The sequence below is a fragment of the Pistacia vera genome, unplaced genomic scaffold (assembly GCF_008641045.1).
Source record: "Pistacia vera cultivar Batoury unplaced genomic scaffold, PisVer_v2 Contig196, whole genome shotgun sequence".
In the NCBI taxonomy this organism is placed as follows: domain Eukaryota; kingdom Viridiplantae; phylum Streptophyta; class Magnoliopsida; order Sapindales; family Anacardiaceae; genus Pistacia; species Pistacia vera.
This window is the reverse complement of record NW_022195997.1, coordinates 814,436-833,897: the sequence shown is the minus strand read 5'-3', so window position 1 is coordinate 833,897 and position 19,462 is coordinate 814,436. Positions and strand designations below refer to the sequence as shown.

Here is a 19,462-nt window from a genome sequence, read left to right as displayed (position 1 = left end):
TTAGGTATTGTTATGTAAATTTTATTTATATTTAAATGTAGAAAATGAAAAAACATACATATGTTAAAAAGAAATTGAAACATTTCTGTTTTGAAGTAATGCAAAACTTGGGGGTACATCGCGGGGGCACCGAATAATTCATTTGACTTTAGAAGCTGTTCCACACGTGGACAAATACGGCGCAGTAAACGTTTGAAATTTCTTGGTCATCAAGGACATGGGCCAGGAAAGTCGTTGGCACCGTCAGTCATTACCAAAAAAATAATGACGACTGTGTTGATGGCATGTTCTAAGTGGAAGACAACTTGTCATGACTCAGCCAATAACAGTGGGTTTGTGGCTGGCAACATGTACGGGCTGCAGGCTCTACTATCCTACGTGAATGTGGATCCACGCTATCTTCATAGTTAGGCTATCATCTTAACATAAGTGGCGTGTAGAATTACTTTTTAAATAACAGCGGATCATTTTATCCAAGCTTTTTTTTGAGTCCGTTTGATTCACATTTTGTGTTTTTGGGAAAACGTTTTTGTAAATAAAGGTTAAAAAAAAAAGTGAATGGAATGGTTCCTTACGATGTAGGATTACAAATTGTAAACATACCCACTATGTATTTTTTTACAAAACACCCCATATAAAAACATTAAAGTTAACAAAAAATACCCCCAATCCACCCTCAAATCGACAGCATCGCCACCACCCGGCCGGGTAGCCAGATTCGGCGTAACAAAAACATTAAAAATATTTGGGGGTTTTAATTGAATTAACAATTTATGAGGGTTTAAAAATTGAATAAGTTAATAAATTGTGAGTTTGTTGGGTATTTTAACCGTTAACTGTTTTGGAATACTAAAATAGTATGTCCCAAATCCAACCAAACGAAGCGTAATAGTCGTTATTCTAGTGAATTAATGTTAATTTGGACAATTTTTTTTTTTAAAGTGGTGTCTAAATTAGTATAATGATACTCATTAATTCTTCGTACTTTCCAAACTTATCGATCGAATAAGCATTTTCTAGTGATCACCTCTATTAGAGGTCGTTGGAATACTCGATTGAGAAACTACCATTTAATCACTCTTCTACTCTTTATCATCAAAAAAAATACTTGAATTTGAGAGATAATAATAATATTTTTTCTATTTACTATTAAAACTAACCCATGGTTGTTGAATTCAACTAAATTGTGTCTCAAATTGAACGGTATTGAAAAGGTAAAACCACCGTTTTATAGATGTGAAATAGCAATGAAACGTTGCATGAACTTATATTAATGCAATATATGCGTCACTAAAATATTAAGATAATGCACATTATTGTCCTATTTAAACGTGATTTAAATACGCAGTAGTCGATGCTTTTGTAATTTTGTCAACCTTATTAATATGTAGAATTATCTTCATGCGATATATTGAGTGGCACACATTAGAACATATATGGAGAAGTTGATTGTGAGTTATTGATTTTGACGCTTTAATTTCAAATGATGCCATGGATGTTTATGACTCTATTATGTTTGATGGACAAAAATCTTTCCACATCTGTGTTGAAATAATTATTCTCTCTAGAAAGTAATAGTAATAAAGTTTAAATTTTATGAATAATATTTTACTTACAATTCAATACAACAATTTTTTTTCCTCTTACATATTTTCGACATGATAATTCGTATTAGTTAATTTACAGTAGATCTCGTTCCTGTTCAAAGTAAGTTAAACAAATTAAGAACAAATACATCAAAATTTTAAGAGAAACATTATAAATGATACATCTATCGTTCTTGATTTTTTATCTATAAAATAGTTTATCAATTTATATGCGAATAGAAATAGTTGACTAAATAAAATTAAGACACTTCCATTTCAACATCTTACTACTTAAATCTCTAAAACCCATATTACTTGTTAATATGTAGAAATTACTGAGATATCTATAGCAATTTAGCGTAGATGCTAATATTAAAAAAAAAACCCCAAAAAAAACTTTTGAAACTAATTAATCATTGGATGATTGTGATGGATTTCAAAGCTAAAAATATTATTGTTTATTTCGGCCACATGTCCATTCTATATCGGTGACCCGATATATAATTCCAAAAAGAAAACAAAGCAAAACTTGGCTTTTACGAACAAAAATATTAATAAATCTAACGGATCACAACGAAGCATTTCAAAATTGGAGAGTTCCATCAGACGTCACCAAGCATCGCCAAATAAGCGAAAGCGCGTTAACGGTGGTTAACTGTTGTTTAAGTAAGAAAGGGCATTTTGTCCAAAATAAAACATGTGTTGTCTGTTGTGTTGATCAAGGAAAAGGGCAATTAGTCAAATAACCATGTTTAGCCATGAATATGATGCTATATGTGGGGCGAGCGAGCGTGCGGTGACGCTGTGACGAGGACCGGACGCGGTGCACTCATGAGAGCTCAAAGGGTGTGTCCTCTTGAGCGCCGACTATCCAGCCGTGTAGGACGCGGACGTGGGGCCACTTGGGTATGTCGTTTTCTATACATCGGACACTTGAGGTGGAAACGCTAGGGGTCCACTTAACCCCTGCGCCAAACGGCACTATTAAATTGTATTTATACACTAATAGTAAGCAGGTGATGTGTTGATTATGATGGTGATGAAATGGACTGGAACATGCATGCATGCATCACTACTTTACGTGTCTTTAATTGCTGTTCAGAGATTTGTAGATTTAACGTTATGTTTTAATTACGTTAAGATATTATCCCATTGCCTAATTAATTTCAAACTGTCGTTTTTTCATTTAGTATTGCACAGGAATGAATACCAGCAAAAAAAACACGTAACACTAATAACAAAAATAACTTCTTATAAAAATAAGTTGAGGAGTGTTGTTGTGGTGAATGTGACCTAATTATCATTGTAATGAATGAACTTCAGGTAGGTGGCACCCTATTTAATGCAGTAACATTTCTTGTATTATAATCAATTTATAAAAATTGGGAAATGAAGAAAAGGAACCCAAGGATAAAAAGCCAACAGGATGTTGTTGATCTGCCGCTGTGCACCGAGAAATGAAAACGCATAAGGCCAATATGTCATTTCACAAAAAAGGTTACTAGAACTAAAAATTGATTTGACAAGAGACACAAACAACAAAAAAAAACAACTCCACCACCCGGCTTAAAGTGGATGCATGCCTCGTCCACTCTACAGGTCCACCACCTAAGTATAAAAAATCTCGTGAAATTGGAATACATTTTCATAAATGATCTCGTGATGTCAACCAATCAGATTTAGGAAATTAATATATATTAATCTGTGGTTAAATTGCATATTCAAAAAAATCAGGTCAACCCTCGCCGGATCCAGAACACCGACTCATCTTAACAACTTTGAATTATTAGTTGTAACGACTTGATTAATTAAAACAAATAAAGTTAATTTAATACTGTATATAATTATAGTATTATATATATCTAGGGGTTATAGGGGTTATTCGAAACTTCCACTTGTAGGCTTAATGAGAGAGAATTTGATTAAAGGAATAAAGTCAACTTGTCAAGACGAGAGAGAGAGATTTACATAAAATAAAAGAGAGAGAGAATCTGGTGGGCCGAGCTGTGATTTAGCGTCTCTTGAGTAGTAATTCTCACACACCATATCTCCAAAATCCCTAGAAAAAACCACTCACTCACTTCCTCTTCTCCTCACCTTCTTTCCTTCCTCTCAAACCAAACCCCTTCCTCTCCCCCACGTTTGCCTCAGATATCAAGCCAGCATTTGTTTTGCAGTCGCAGCTTCGGAATTTGAATACCAAGAGCTTAAGAAAACAAAAAAGTGGCATTTTGGAATAGATAGTCTCCATGTGAGATGAAGAAGAAAGACTCATTTCAATCTTCACGCTTTCTTTCATTCTACTTGCTCATTGCCTTCTTCTCAGCACACTAGTTGTGTTGTTGCTCTGCTGACCAGCTGCCCATACAACCCATGGAGGCCTCACTGAATGCAGAAGCGCAGTACATCAAACACCGCAGCTCTCTACTACAGGACGAGTTTGGTGACAGAGGGGAGTGAGAGTATGTAGACACTTCTCTTGTTTTGAAACTCGAGAATAAAAAATGCTTATATAGCATTACAAGATTGGAAAGAAGCTATCCTCTGATCCTTACATTTAACTGCAGATTGGGTTGATTCTGATGTCTGCAACTACACTGCAGTTTACTGTGCCCGTGCCCTGATAATAAGACCATCCGAACTGTTGCTGGCATTGATCTTAACCATGGTGATATCGCTTGGTATTTGCTGAAGAGTTAGGTCTTCTTTTGATCTTGCATTGTTTCACCTCAACTCCAAAGTTTTGCGGTACTGTTCCTCACAAGTTTCAAAACCTCAAATTACCGTATGAGCTGGATTAGCAACAACAGGTTTTGCCGGTAAGTTCCCAAATGTAGTTCTCAAGCTGCCTCAACTCAAGTTCTGGATCAGATTCAACGAATTTGAAGGCACTGTACCTAAGGAGCTTTTTGACAAAGATTTAGATGTATCTTATCAACAGCAATCGTTTCAGATTTGAATCCCGGACAATTCGGAACTCCCCAGTTTCAGTAATCGCCGGCCAACAACAAATTCCACGGCTGTGTGCCTTCAAGTCTTGGTAACATGTCGAGACTGAATGAAATTCTATGAATAATGGGTTAAGGTCTTGTTGCCACAGGAGATAGGGATGCTCAAGAATTGACGGTTTTTGAGTGAGTTATAATGAGTTATGGGTCCTTTGCCAAACACAATTGGAGGAAAGTTGAGTCTGAGCAACTCAATGGGGCCACAAATTGCTTGGAAGCATTCCAAAAGCATTGTCAGTTGCCAAATTTGAGAACTTTACCTTCTCTTACAATTTTCACCGGAGAACCGCCGGTTTGCTTGAGTTTACAGTCGTTTGATGATAGAAGGAATGCTTACCGTCTAGGCCGGTACAGAGGTCGGCAGCGCAATGTAAGTCGTTCTTGTCTAAACGTGTGGATTGTTCTTCGTTTAGAGTAAACCTTTTGTTTCCTTCTTGCCACCTCACCTCCCCCTTCACCACAAGCCGGTTTCCTTCTCCCTGTTGTGGTCCCTCACCTCCACCCCCAGTTTCCTCACCACCCACCACACCACCTTCGTCACTCCACCCCAGTTTACCTCTCCCACCACCACCACACCACCACCTCCTCCCCCAGTTTACTCAACACCACCACCACTCCACTCTTTCGCCCCAACACAGTTTACCTTCCACCCCGCAGCCTCCTTACACCTACCCACCCCGCCAGTTTATTCACCACCGCTCCTCCTCACTCCACCACCAGTTTACTCACCGCCACCACCACCTCCTCCACCAGTTTACTCATACACTCCTCCTCCGCCACCATCACCTTGCCCCCATGTGTCCGTTCACCACCACCAGCCTCCACCAAATTACCTCCACCTCCAGTATTCTCTCCACCACCACCAACCCTTATATTATAGCTCACCACCTCCGCACAACACTCACCCTCTCCCACCACACTCAACCGCACCACCACCACATTCAACCCCACCCTGTTTTTCCATACTTACACCTCCACCTCCTCCACCTCTCACCAGTCCATTCACCGCCACAACCATCTCCACAACCTTGTATAGAACCACCTCCACCCCACCACCCCCATGTGCTGAATATTCACCACCGCCCGCCGCCACCATCGCCAACGCCGCCACACACAATTCATTACAAGCGCACCACCATCACCATCTCCACCACACCACCTGTAGTCTAGCTTCACCACCTCCACCAGTTCACTACAGTTCACCACCCCCACCGCCAGTTCACTACAGTTTCACCTCCACCACCGGTTCATTACAGCTCACCTACCCCACCAGTCATCACCACACCACCACCCACATACAGTTCACCTCCACCACCAGTTCATTACAATCACCACCAACACCATCGCGCCACCGCCAGTTCATGTGAAAAACCACCACACTCTCCATCACCGCCACCTCCACCCAGTATATGAAGGGAATTGCCGCCAGTGATTGGAGTCTCATACGCTTCGCCGCCATCACCCTTCTATTGATTCTTTTGAGAATTTTCGTCCTCTAACCTTTCATCAACTACACAAACATAGTTACGGAGTCGGCTTTATCATCCTCTCTGGTTGGGCAATTCTCGTCGTCTGTGGAGGAAGAAAAATAAAGAATTGAAATTGGAGATTAAAAATAGTTTTGTGCAGTTATTGGAATTGAATGATCCCGAAGAGGTGAAAAAGAAAAAGAAGAGAGAGGTAGAGGAGAAAGTCTCTCCATATTATTTGAATTGTTATGAATATTTGAGTTGTGAAATAAAAATGGCAGAGAAAGGTTTTAGGTTGCAGAGAAATGTATAGAGGGATGAATTGGTTGAACATTATCATCACAGCTTACAGATTGCTTTGTGGTGTTCGTGATGGCTGGTTTTGGGGTTTTTGATTGTTATTATCTCTTCTCTTCTTCTTTAACTATCATACTTTTGCTTTCTTTTCCATTTTATAGTATAATCATGACACTTTACTTGTATTTGATTTCAGAATTCTTCTCATTCTATATCTCAGTTTTTCTTCTTACTTGTGAATCCATATTTGTATATGATTATATGGTGTCAATTCAGATAATGGATCTCTGTATAATTAATCCATTGTTCTCCATGTCTTGACACTAACAAAACTTCCAGAGCTATACATGGAAACTGTGTATTATTATTATGGTGTGCCTCTGGTGGTTTTGTCTTCTTCCAAGTCCCAAAGTGTCGATCGGGGATTCAATTCCCCCCTTCATTTGATTAAAAATATTTGGTGGGATTGGTATCATGTGCTCACTAATTTAGGTTTTTGAATTCAAAACCTGTTTACTGTCTAGTGTATACCTCACGCTCATACACACACAGAGTCTTTCATTGGAATTGGAAATGTTGATCCTGCCCTGCTATTCTTCATCAAAAAAGTCAAAAAGTGTAGTCAGCTTTAAGTCTCTTTCAATTTTGAGAATGCATGCAGTTGGCGGTGCTGTTGACTGTTGTTCCTTCAATTCAATATTTTTTTGTGAAAGTCTGCAAAAACATGTCAGTTCCCCACAACTGATTTTTACCCTCTCAGATTATTTCCTTCATGAATCTTCAAATCAAAGTTCTTCCGAGTGCTTTTTTTCTTTTTCTTTTCTATGGTTGGGTCTGTGGACTGTATCTTTCTTTTGAACCCCTTTTCAATAATTAACCATCCGGCATGGGGACGCTCAGTAATCCGGCAAAATTATTCAATTTTAAAGCGTCGGATCGACTATTATATGAACCATACGATTTGGTCCACACCAAATTTACAAATAAACACTTGAATGAAATCAGATCTATTTCTAATCCACTATCATCCCATAATTGCTGTTTCTGTCAAATAGCCATTTGAGAATCTTCCTTTGGACTGAGTGGAACTTATACTGGGCTTACTTGTATGGGAAGTGCGAGTCTCTTGTCTCAAAAAATATTCACTCAAGAGGAAAGACTAAACATTTTCATGGGAGCCTTACAGTCAGTTTCCATTCTAAAAAGCGATTTCTATCCGAAAAAATGGGAAAAAAGTTATCTTCCAAAATCGTGCTTGGCATTTACAGGGCCATGTGCATCTCCATAATACTATTGCTTTTACCTCAACTTCTTTCCCTAAAAAAAGGAAGGGGAGGTCGCTTTGCACCAATTATGCATTTTAGTTAAAGTGTCTTATTCAAACTCTGGTAGGCAGCTCTTCACTTTGATTATTACTTCTGTTCCATACACACCCGAAACCCAAATTCTGCTTTCCGTGTTTCGATTTCGACCATAGAACTTGTAAAACGGCAATGTATTCCTTCAATTCACCACAAAAGCTGCAGGGTGGCTTACTTAGACAAACTAAAAGATTCAACATAACATAAGAGAGGGCACGGTATATAAAATCGTGAAAATAAAGTGGAGAGAAGGTATTAAGTACATTAAATTTGAGACAATCAGATTGGTCTAGCAGTCATGGAGTTTGTTTTTTTCTTGAGTTTCTAGGTTCAAAAATTGTGTCACTTACACGATAAAAATTATGGTTTATCGGTTTTTGGGCTTGCAGGATGTGTTAATGGACTTCGAAGATTAATTTAAATACGTGTAAAGATCTAACACCCCGATTACCCAAAAAAACAATTAAATGTGAGATTAATAATAAAAATGTGGAGTGATGTACATTAGTGTGAAAAGTTCACTGGTTTAAAATAAGATAGATTATATAAATGATTGGTGGGAGTATAAAAAAAAACTTATATATTATTCCACATTTTAGGTCAATAATACAATTGTGGGTCACTTTCTCAGTTTCAAATATTGAATGCCATTAAATTTGCATTACCTAAGGCAGTCGCAGTTATAAGGTTAGATCATAGAGTTATAATTAATATTGGATTTTATATTCGACAATGTATGGAAAAGCCAGATTCCGCCTATACATCAACACACCATTATGGGTCACTTTCTCAGCTTTTAAAATTTTATTGAATGCCATTAAATTTGCATTAGCTAAGGCAGTTATAAGGTCAGATCATACAGTTATAATTAATTTTTGGTTCCCCTTTTTATTTGAAGGGTTTAGGGTTCTAGTCTACTTGTCCTTTTCTTTTTTCTCAAATTAATGATACATGCAAAGACATCCCACCATATATTATATTGATATAGACAAAAAGGGCCCTACTTAGATGATATCCACATGGGCTGTTAGGGCTTTTCACATCATGTACATAAGTTTGTTGACTTATTTTCATTAACCCAATTCATTTAACTATTATTTAATTAGGGCTCTACCTACAGCCTGTGATTAGGTCAAATTTATTAATATATATATATATCATAAAGGAAGATGCTTAAATTGACCCCATCACTATATAATATAAAAAATTGAAAACTACATACAGAAATTTCTCCACCAAATCCTTTTCTTTTCTAAACGATGATTATTTAAAACAAATTGCCATGATAAAGAGAAGACACACATAAGCATACAAATGCATTTGTAATTGCCACGTGGAATATGGTATTCAAATATATGAAGGAGACAAGATTAGTTGGATGGTAAGAGGAAGAGGGTCGGCCAAATTAAGTAATTAATGAGGTAATTATACATTAAATTGATAATTAAGCAATTAATGTATTGAAGAATCACAGAATGGGCGGTCGGCAGCAACCTTTGTTTTGGTGGTGTTTGCACACAAGATTCTTACTTGTTTTTGTACAAACTACAAAGTGTTTGTATTTTTTTTGGAATATTTCTGGTGATTGGAGATGAAAAAAAGGAATATTTTTAGTTAACGCTGAGATATTGTCAGATACTCTCTTTTATATTTTTAATATTTACTTTAACGTTTCAAATTTTTTTTTTCTTGTGATTATGCTTTTAACCCATACTGGGAAAAAGGCATATGGTTTGTTGAGATCATATTATTAAAAGGATTGATGTTTAAATATTAAAGTGTAAGAAAAAAATTATTTAGTTTCTAAGTTGAGAACTATTTGCAAAAAATTTGGTAGGATGATCGATAATGAATTATACATATATATATCTCTTAAATATAATTGTAAATCTTGACAATAGTTGAATAGATAATGTTGTGCAAGGATGCGCGATCAGCTCGCAGCAAGCAGTAGCTTGGAGCGAGCTGTTGAACAGTTATATTTCAAATGGACATAGGTTTGATTTGAAGTCGCTAAACTACTTTAAAAATCTTCTTTGATTATTTTACTTTGTAGTTTAATTTATTACTTGCTAATTTTCATTAATTACGCATATATCATACTCAATTCTTTCACAAGTTGATGCGGATTTTCATAATATGAGAAAAATGAATGTACAAATGGATATTTTATAATATGATTTCATTCGTAAATGAGAACTTAAAAAGAAATATTTTTAACTACAGAATATAATGGAATAATTAATTGCTGCAGTAAAGCAAAAGAGTTTCTAGAATTCCTTACAATTTCAAAGACTAGAGGATGTTTATGATTAGAGTTACTTGATACTGATAGAATTATTCATCATAGTAATCTTTGGATTGTAAAAACCTTTTCTTTTGGTGCTTAAAGTTGAAGTCACTCAACATCATTGATATTTGTAATTGATTTAGTTAAATAAATAGTATATGGTAGGCTTATGTGATATCATTATTCCAATATAAATCTAAAATAACAATGGCTAATCATACAATATAAATCATGCTAAAGAAGACGAAATCCTTATCGAACTTATATATGTAAACAAAGTGACAATTATTTTCCTGACAAAGGGAGGAGAATGGGAAATTAAGTCATGGGGATATAATTGGATCTTGGATGGTTAAGGATGCCTACCATTGTTATTCTAATTTAGTACAAGTAGAAAATATTACACGCTTTCACTTCAATTAGAACCAGGCCTTTGTTTTAAGCCCAATTAGTCATTGCTCCATGGACCTTCCCACTAAGTTTGGGCTTGTAACTGACGGCAGAGGTCATTTAATATCTTTTTAAGCCCATACTAAATAAAATTAACTTCTAAACCTGTTTTGTTTAATGAGTAAACAACTTTTCCCACCCAACATTTGCCTTAATGACACTTTTCCACCCAAAAAGTTTCAAAATACCACCTTCCCACAGAAAGTTTATATTCCGTCAATACCTAAGGTTGATTATGGCGACAAAAATTCTCTCCATCACCACCATTTGAACATTCGGTCTCTTCTCTACAAAACCCTTTTCACTCCAACATCTTATTTCTCGCAAATTGTCGGCCACCACAAAGCTAGGGTTTCCTATTCTTAGCTAATTTTTGACTGATTCTGACGGTGAATATTCAATCGATCATCACCATTCGATCCACCAGCCTCCACTTTACAAAACCCCTCTTAAATTGGCTCTTAGTAACTCACCAAATGTTATCTGAGAAAGTAAAGTGTATTTTGGATATTATCAGAATATAAACTTTGGGTGGAAAAGTTGTATTTTGAAACTTTTTGGGTGGGAAAGTGTCATTAAGGAAAACCTTGGGTGGGGAAAAGTTGATTACTCTTTGTTTAATTCTCATCTAAGTAACTCGATAATATAAATGCAAATTCTTGGAGATGAAACATGTAAAGCTTGCAAATCTTACTCTCTTGAGCAATACATTGGTAGAAAATATTTCAATATGAACTGGGATTTGAAGAAGCTTGTGTCTCAACCTTTAACTATGATAATCCCAACCTCTGCTACAAGATAATTCTGGTTGTGTATACGGTGTGCTAATAATTTGATTAGTTATTGGGGACGTTCGTCAGAAGAAACACATGAATGATTTGCAAATCCTTGCTGTTTGATAATTGAAACCGATAGACATGATTATTTGAATACGAATGAATTTGATGATTTTCTTCCTAATTTATATGTCATAAACATGAGATTGTAATAGCGAAGCTTAAATAACATCACTCCTAAATAAATTTAAACTTATTTTGAGTGCGTTTTGCAATTAAGATTCACAAATATTGTTTAGATTGATTCCAAGTGCTGTAATCTGTTAATGCTTGATTTTAACACCAACGACTCACACGTGCAAAGTGCTAAGCTGCTCTTAGAAATTACACGTGAATGATTAAGATAATCGAATGCAAAGACTAAATAATAAATGAGAGATGGTTTTTAAAGTGGTTCGGATGTTTAAAGCGAATCTTACATCCATTGCTATTTTATATATGAGAGATTACAGGAGGTCACATATAGCAAACAACGAGCAGAGGTACAATAATTGAGATTCATATAGAATCTCAAGTCAATCTCTTTCTCGCAGGTTATCTTTGCTCTGAAAATAAAGATTACAATCAGAATGTGGGTTCAGTATCAGAATCCCGAAAATGAGAGGGGGAATCCTCTATTTATAGTAGAGGAATTCAAGGTAATGATTACAAATCTGCAAGTGGGTAGGTGCCGTACAAGTCCTTCCTTGCGTCCCATTAGCTAATAACTTAGGAGATATCCTCAAATTACCTTGGGCTTGGACAGGTGTGCGACCCTTATTTACTCATAGACAAAATTTGAATCTCTCAAGTTGGTGACAACCATACTCTTTCTATCTTGGGGCGACGTGGCAACTGCTGGACAGTGTAAAACCTTCTTGAACTCTAATTGGTGCTTACTGATGTAAGCTTACGTTAGCCTTGACTTTTTAGGCATAACAGAAGCTCTCCAGTTCTAAAGTTTCAAGAATTGAATCTTGAGAACTTCATGATTATGCCGCAACCTGATTTATTATAAGGAGTATTTGCTCGAACAAACAGTTGATGACATCCATGTTGTTACAAACAACATGAGGCTGATGGCTCAATTCGACCAATGTACTAAATAAAGGTCGCGACATGAATCTTCAAGAGTTACACAAACGACCTGAGGTGATTACTCCAAAAGGTTCAACGACCCATGACAGATCTCGCTCAATGTTATAACAATGTGTTTTGAACTCTATCTGACCATCGCGACCTTAAAACGCTTAGGACATTTCCTTGTCGGAAATTGAGAATCACTTCGCTTCAAGTTTGACATGAGGAAAAGAGTGTTTTATTCGAACAACCTTTTCAGATGTTATCCATTGCGCTTGACAGCTGTTCCGATCAATAAAATAAGCTTTATCTGACAGACGTGTCTTTGCGAAATAAGTGTCATCCATGAGCATTAAATGCAAACCATGCTGAAACGACATTCTCTTTTGAAGCATTAAATGCGGATGAGGGAGCATTTAATGTGGAGGAGATAATCATGCCAACGTTTGGTGATTTCAATGAAGGGAAACGCCGATTGATCTCCATAAAGCGTGACGGTTACTCTTTGCATAGATTGATGACGCGTGATCACGATCAACGGCTGTTAATGCGTCCCGCCCAAACGTTGCTTATAAAAGAAACCATGAGTCGTCTTCCTCCCTATAAAACCTTAAGCCCATTTCAAGTTTTTCACATAACTTAAACTTTCAGAGACAAAAGACAACGTTTTTACACGCAAGAGATTAGTTCATCTTCTTCCCGGTTAATGCGCACCCGTCAATATGATAGAACACTATTCCCAGCAATCAAGAGGTAAAGAAAATTCTTTTCCTTTTCTCTTTTCATTCCTATTAGAAAACTTAGTTTTTACAGTAATGGTAGGTGTAAACGTTTGATAGGCTCAGACAATGAACATTCTCGGGTAGTATTTAAAAAGAAACACTCTTAAGAGTTGAAACCTAGGGCGTAGATCTTTAGAAATTCACCTTTAAGAATTTTTAGGGTTTTGACGGCTATGGAAGAGAAACTAAGGTTCTTTTACTCTTCTGAGTCACTGCACGAGGTAATGTAAACGGAGACCGAGTCACCTTTACATGTCACAAATTTTCAGACTCTAAGAGTAATGGCCATCCTTGAGGTGAGGATAGTCAGAGAGGGAGGCTTGCAACCATCGGGCATCTCAGCAGGTCTCGAGCAGGTGGTACGAACAACAATTACAAAGGATGAGATACAAAAAATGATAGACCAATATGCGATCAACGTAAACGTCTTCCAACACAGGCCACACACTACTCAGGACCCTCCCGAGGGAATGACTACGATCTCGGAAGCGATCTTCAAATGTGGAGTGAGGATACCCTCCACCGCTACATCACGTTGATCCTTGATCACTTTCAGGTCGCACCATTCTAGTTAATGCCAAATGCGTATATGATAGCTGTCACTATGTATATCACGTTTGGTGAACACAACCTCGGCGAGCCAACATGAGTGGAACTCGGCTACGCTTATTATCTAAAAAAGAGTAAAGATAAGTATTTATACTATCTTTCCAAATGATCTACGATCAAAAGAGGGATATTTGGTTACACTAGCAACGTTGGGGCTTACGAAACCAAGTATTTCTTTTTCCAGTATGATGCAGTTTGTAAATTTAAGGAGCCGAGTAGGTTTTCCTTTTAATTTCCAAACTGCTTATCCTTTATCTTTATCTCTTCCTTAATAAATACGGCTAATGAATTTTTTGCTTTCTTGCAAAAAACAAAACGACCAGATTATCGACGCTAACAAACTTCAGCTGCATTAAAGTATTTGGTCGATTGCCCAACTAGAGCCGCGACGCGAAGTTGCTCGTGACTATCGCCAACCTGTGAAAATATGATTTTTTTAGCCTCGAGGCATCTTTGGAAGCCCCAACTCGTAAATATCTCTTACGCAGAAAAAACCCGAAGTCTTTATTAACAAAAGAAGACTTTCTTTGCTGAAGCCTTTTCATGTCATGTAGCAACTATGCCACCAAAGGCCTGAAGACATTGAAGAAACCTGGGGGGTTCACATCTCCCAGGATTAATACGATCGAACTAGTTGGAGCGACCTCCAGCGATATCCTAGTGAGGGGGATACGGATTTGTGTCGAAAGGCAACAACCCTCTAAGCGACGCGGGGAAGCTCCTTGGTCCGCGATTGATCACGTTTCGAAGAAGAAGATCATGGCCCAGAAGACCAAGAAAAGAAAGCAAATACCCACCGATAATTATTTGCTTTCAAGGTTGACTTTAATTTCCTGATGGTTAACCATATACCCTAGGAATTTCCCTAAGGATATTCCGAATGAACACTTAAGAGGATTAAATTTCATTCTATATATCCGGAGTATGTCAAACATCTTTGCGAGGTTGGCTATATGATCTGAAGCAACATGCAACTTGACCACATGTCATTAACATAGGCTTCCATTGATTTCCCGATTTGCTCGAAAAACATACGGTTAACCAAACACTGATAGGTTGCCCCAATGTTTTTCATACTAAAGGGCATGACTTTATAACAGTATAGTTCTCGATCTGTAGCGAACGAGGTATGTTTCTCATCAAGCGCGTACATCAGGATCTAATTATACCCCGAGTAGGTATCTATAAAGCTTAACAGCTCGTGCCTGGAAGTGGCATCAACAAGTTGATCGATTCTGAGCAAAGTGAAACTGTCACTCAGATAGGCTTTGCTGAGATCAGTGAAATCAACGCAAGTTCATCATTTGCTGTGGGGTTTCCTCACCAAAATAGCATTGACGACCCAACTCGGGTAATGAGCCTTCCGAATGAACCCAATTGAGAGGAGCTTATCCATCTCAACCTTTAGAGCAGTATAACGCTCTAGGTCCATGGTTCTTCTTTTCTAGCGAACTGGCTTGATCTCATTGTCGATGTTGAGCGCATGACATATTACATTTGGGCTGATCCTGATCATGTCAGTATGAGTCCATGCAAAAACATCAATATTCTGTCTGAGGAAGCTTGTCAGATCTATAACGAGCTGAGGGCTAAGATTACTTTCGATTCTCAATACACGAGTCAACTTACTCTAATCGACTGATACATCAGATAGAGTCTCAACAGGCCCACTATGTGAATACTCCTCCTGAACTCGAGGATCTATACTGTCTTCCACTGGACCTAACCGTGGTTTGATCTTGCTAATCGCCATAGTTTGCTCGAGAATGCCCATTGGCTTCCCTTTCTTTTTGCATGTCATCTGCACTGCTCTTACATAACAGTTGCGAGATTCATAATAAGACCTATTAACTTCCCCACACCTTGTCGGAATGAGAAATTTCATCTTGAGATGATAGATGGAGGTGAGCTTTGAAGTTTTGAAGTAGAAGTCGTCCCAATATACCATTAAAAGCGGACGAACAATCTACTACTAAAAATTATGTCATCTTAGTCACTTCGTGGGTCTCACCCAAAGTGATAGGGAGTACAATTGTTCCCTTAGGAATTAGATGATCCCTGTAAAACCATAGAGAGGGATAGAGACAGGCTTCAGATCTGCCTCGTCTAATTGCATTTCCTCGAATGCTCACTGAAATCGGATATTTACGGCGCTACCATTATCCACCAACATCCTGTAGACTTTACACCGACCTAATTCAAGTGCGATAACGAGTGCATCCCCATGAGGATGATGCAATCGTACTGCATCTTTATCTGAAAAGGTAATCTTCTCCTCTCTACGTACCTTAGTAGGTTGCGACGTTGTGCTCATCACCCTCACGGGGTCATGCCGAGCTTCTTAAGCATACTTCTCCTAAGCACTTCAAGAATTCCGTGCAAGGTGTGGTCATCCAAATATAGTTTCAACAAGATGGAGGCCCTTGCGATCACGACGCTTCTTTCCTTGGTCCCCTTGATCCTTCTCCTAAGTGGGAGTTAAACCATCAACATACTCTTTGAAGTGTCCATTTTTAATGAGGTCTTCAATCGCCTGCTTAAGAGCTCGACATTTATCGATATGGTGCCCATTATCTCGATGATAATGGCAATATTTCTTGCTGAAGGGGGATTATTCATGGGCACTAGCTTTCCAAGCAGATTAGCTTCTTCTGATTTATCCAGAATAGCTGATACCGATGCATTCAGCAGAGTATACTGATTCTTGTCATGATCACAACGAGGGACCTAGGCATAAGACTTCTTGGGCTCAAATTGCTACTTCTTTCCCTTTTGCTAATTGTCATTAGCCCATTTGCAATCATGCTTTCTACTACCCTCCCCCAGTTTTCCTCTCTCAGACTAGGAGCACTAGATGAAGGACTGAGGTCATGGCGGTTCAAGGTAGCCACTGAATTTTTAATCCTGAGATATTTCTCAGTAAGGTTGTTGAAGTGAGTGAGAGAAATATCATTCTCAGACTGCAGCTTCCTCCACAGGTTGGTTTGTGGGCGAACTTCCGCAATAATAAGAGTCTGAATTGAATCTTCAGGTGTATTAGCCACTTTATTCAGCTCCATGTGGAACCTATCAATATAGACTGGAGAGACTCATTCCTCTCCAGCCGTATGTTGCTCAGATAACTCAACGACATTGAGAACTTCCTCTTAGCCTGGAAGTGTCTCAGAAATAACGAACTCATCTACTGCTATGAATTAATAGACCCTAGCAGAAGCGATCTAAACCAACGCTTAGTATGAGTAGTCAGAGTCACTGCCAAGCAACGACATTTTGCCAAGTTGGAAACTTGGTAAAGCTCCATGAGGTCGTTAAACTCATAGAGATGATCCTGCGAATTAGAATTCCTATCGAATGGTGGCAAGTCAGGCATTCTAAATCTCGACGGGAGAGGAGCAGTCAACATTACCGGAGAAAAGGGAGACGCCTTAGTGACCTACTCTTATTCATTTTGTTAAGCTCAAATATGATCCAAAACTCGTTGTAACTCCTCAATTTGAGGAAGCGGAGTTATCTGAGGATCACTTTCTACAACATGGGTTCACCTTTCACGATTGGGTTGAGGAAAGACCGTAAGTCGGACTCTTCCTCGCCTCGGTTGGATCCTCCGACATACCTTGACACATGCTGGCTGGAGCCATGTGAAAGCATTGAACGGCCATGGGAGCTATTCGACCTCCACGGTGGTTAGAATTGACCTGTGGATGATGGGCATTTCCCTCGCGGTGATGGTTGGAGCCATCATGCTGACGATAATGGGAAACTCCCTGCCTTGCACTCTTGTAGGGGTTCCCATGCGATGTGGCGTGGGATGGCTCATGATGCGACATACCGCCAAGTCACAAAGCCACCGCTATTCTACCTGTTTCATGATCGCTATTCGTTAGTCCCTTGGCCCATTATCTGCCACCTACTTCCCCTTATCTTTATGCACTGTAGTACGCATGGCACGGGCTTTCGCCCGTTTTGGCGCTTTAGTGTGACCTACAGGTGTCTTCAGCAACGATACTGCTTTGTTAGAATTGGGCGGTACGACCTGATCCAAACGATCTAGCATTCGACTGACCATTTGGAGAGTATTGTTGAACCTTTCCAGGTAATTCATCACATCTGGGTTGAGCTATGAGCTCGAGGGAATATCTACCACAGTACCCTACGGAATTAGAGGTACTTTAGGAGAAGTATCATCTTGTACCCGACGGATCTCCTTGTTGTTGGTGCCAGCTCGCTTGGCTTCAAGACCACTAGCCATTTGATCGTGAGTAAAACTGATTGATCGGAGATTCCTGATGAAGAGTGAATACTAAATCAGGCCCTCTTTCTAGCGCCAAACTATTGATGCTTGATTTTGACACCAACGACTGGCACGTGCAAAGTGCTAAGCTACTCTTAGAAATTACACATGAATAATTAGGATAATCAAATGCAAAGACTTAATAATAAATGAGAGATGGTTTTTAAAGTGGTTCGGATGCTTAAAGCAAATCCTATATCCATTGTTATTTCATATATGAGAGATTACAAGAGGTCGCATATAGCGAACAACGAGCAAAGGTACAATAACTGAGTATTCACATAGAATCTCAAGTCAATCTCTTTCTCGCAGGTTATCTTTGCTCTAAAAATAAATATTACAATTAGAATGTGGGTTCAGTATCAGAATCCCGAAAATGAGAGGGGGAGACCCTCTATTTATAGCAGAGGAATTCAAGGTAATGATTACAAATCTGCAAGTGGGTAAGTGTTGTGCAAGTTCTTCCTTGCGTCCCATTGGCTGGTAACATATGAGATATCCTCAAATGGCCTGGGGCTTGGACAGGTGTGCCGCCTTCATTCACTCATAGACAAAAATTGAATATGCTAAATTGGTGACAGTCATACTCTTTTTGTCTTGGGGTGACGTGGCAACTCCTGGACGATGCAAAACCTTCCTAAACTTTGTTTGGTGCTTACTGATATAAGCTTACTTCAACCTTGACTTTTTAGGCATAACATAATCCTAGATAGAAATGGGTTAGGTCTTGGACTTCTAATGGTGGGTAAATAATATGATATAATAAGCTAGTTTTTGAATAGTTGAACTAGTATCAGGACTGTAACAAGTGATAAAAAAGAGTAAACCCAAGTTCTCATAACTCTTGTGAGCTTGCCAAATCAATAAAGGGGTGAGTTGATTTTGCTATGTGAAACCCTTAAACTAACCAAAGGTTGAGTCAGATTGGTTAGGGATACTGCTGAACATGACGAGAGAGTCACATGATTGGGTGTGAAAGAATGTTGCAATCATAAATTTGGATAGAGTTGGTTTGATCTTGATTCTTGATCCTATAAAATATATGTAAGCAGTATCATTTAATAGACTAATATTTTGGATACTAAACATGCATTCAACTAACATAAACTAGTATTTTGGATAATAAGCATGCATTCGACTGACATAAGGTATGGATATCAGCGATATTGGATAACACCCTTAAGGCATCTCTAATAGCTAGCAATTGGAAAAAAAAAAATTGTAATTTCAAATTGTCTTTAATTAAAAAGCAATGTATCCATTTTGGTTGGAGAGTATCCTTAAAAGTGGTTATCAAAGAAGACAAAAGAAAGAAAATAGTTTCAATTTTCGTTTTCATATTAAGTTATTTGCATAGAGCATTCAAGAAAGATTAAAGCGGTAAACTACCACTGGGTGGCCAATCAGTTCAATAAGGACTTTTG

The 19,462-nt window shown here is 38.2% G+C and overlaps 1 protein-coding gene across 1 annotated transcript; it reads left to right on the top strand.

The window, feature by feature from the left end:
- The first annotated feature begins 264 nt into the window (after positions 1–264).
- LOC116127882 (leucine-rich repeat extensin-like protein 4) lies at positions 265–5,841 on the top strand. Its single transcript, XM_031413540.1, is given in 18 exon segments — positions 265–406; positions 3,945–3,976; positions 3,978–4,072; positions 4,074–4,204; positions 4,207–4,272; positions 4,275–4,382; positions 4,385–4,514; positions 4,516–4,584; positions 4,586–4,650; positions 4,653–4,733; positions 4,736–4,784; positions 4,786–4,866; positions 4,868–4,920; positions 4,923–5,167; positions 5,170–5,380; positions 5,383–5,458; positions 5,460–5,582; positions 5,584–5,841. Coding segments are annotated over 18 exon segments (1,938 nt in total). The 3' UTR covers positions 5,765–5,841.
- Positions 5,842–19,462: the final 13,621 nt, after the last annotated feature.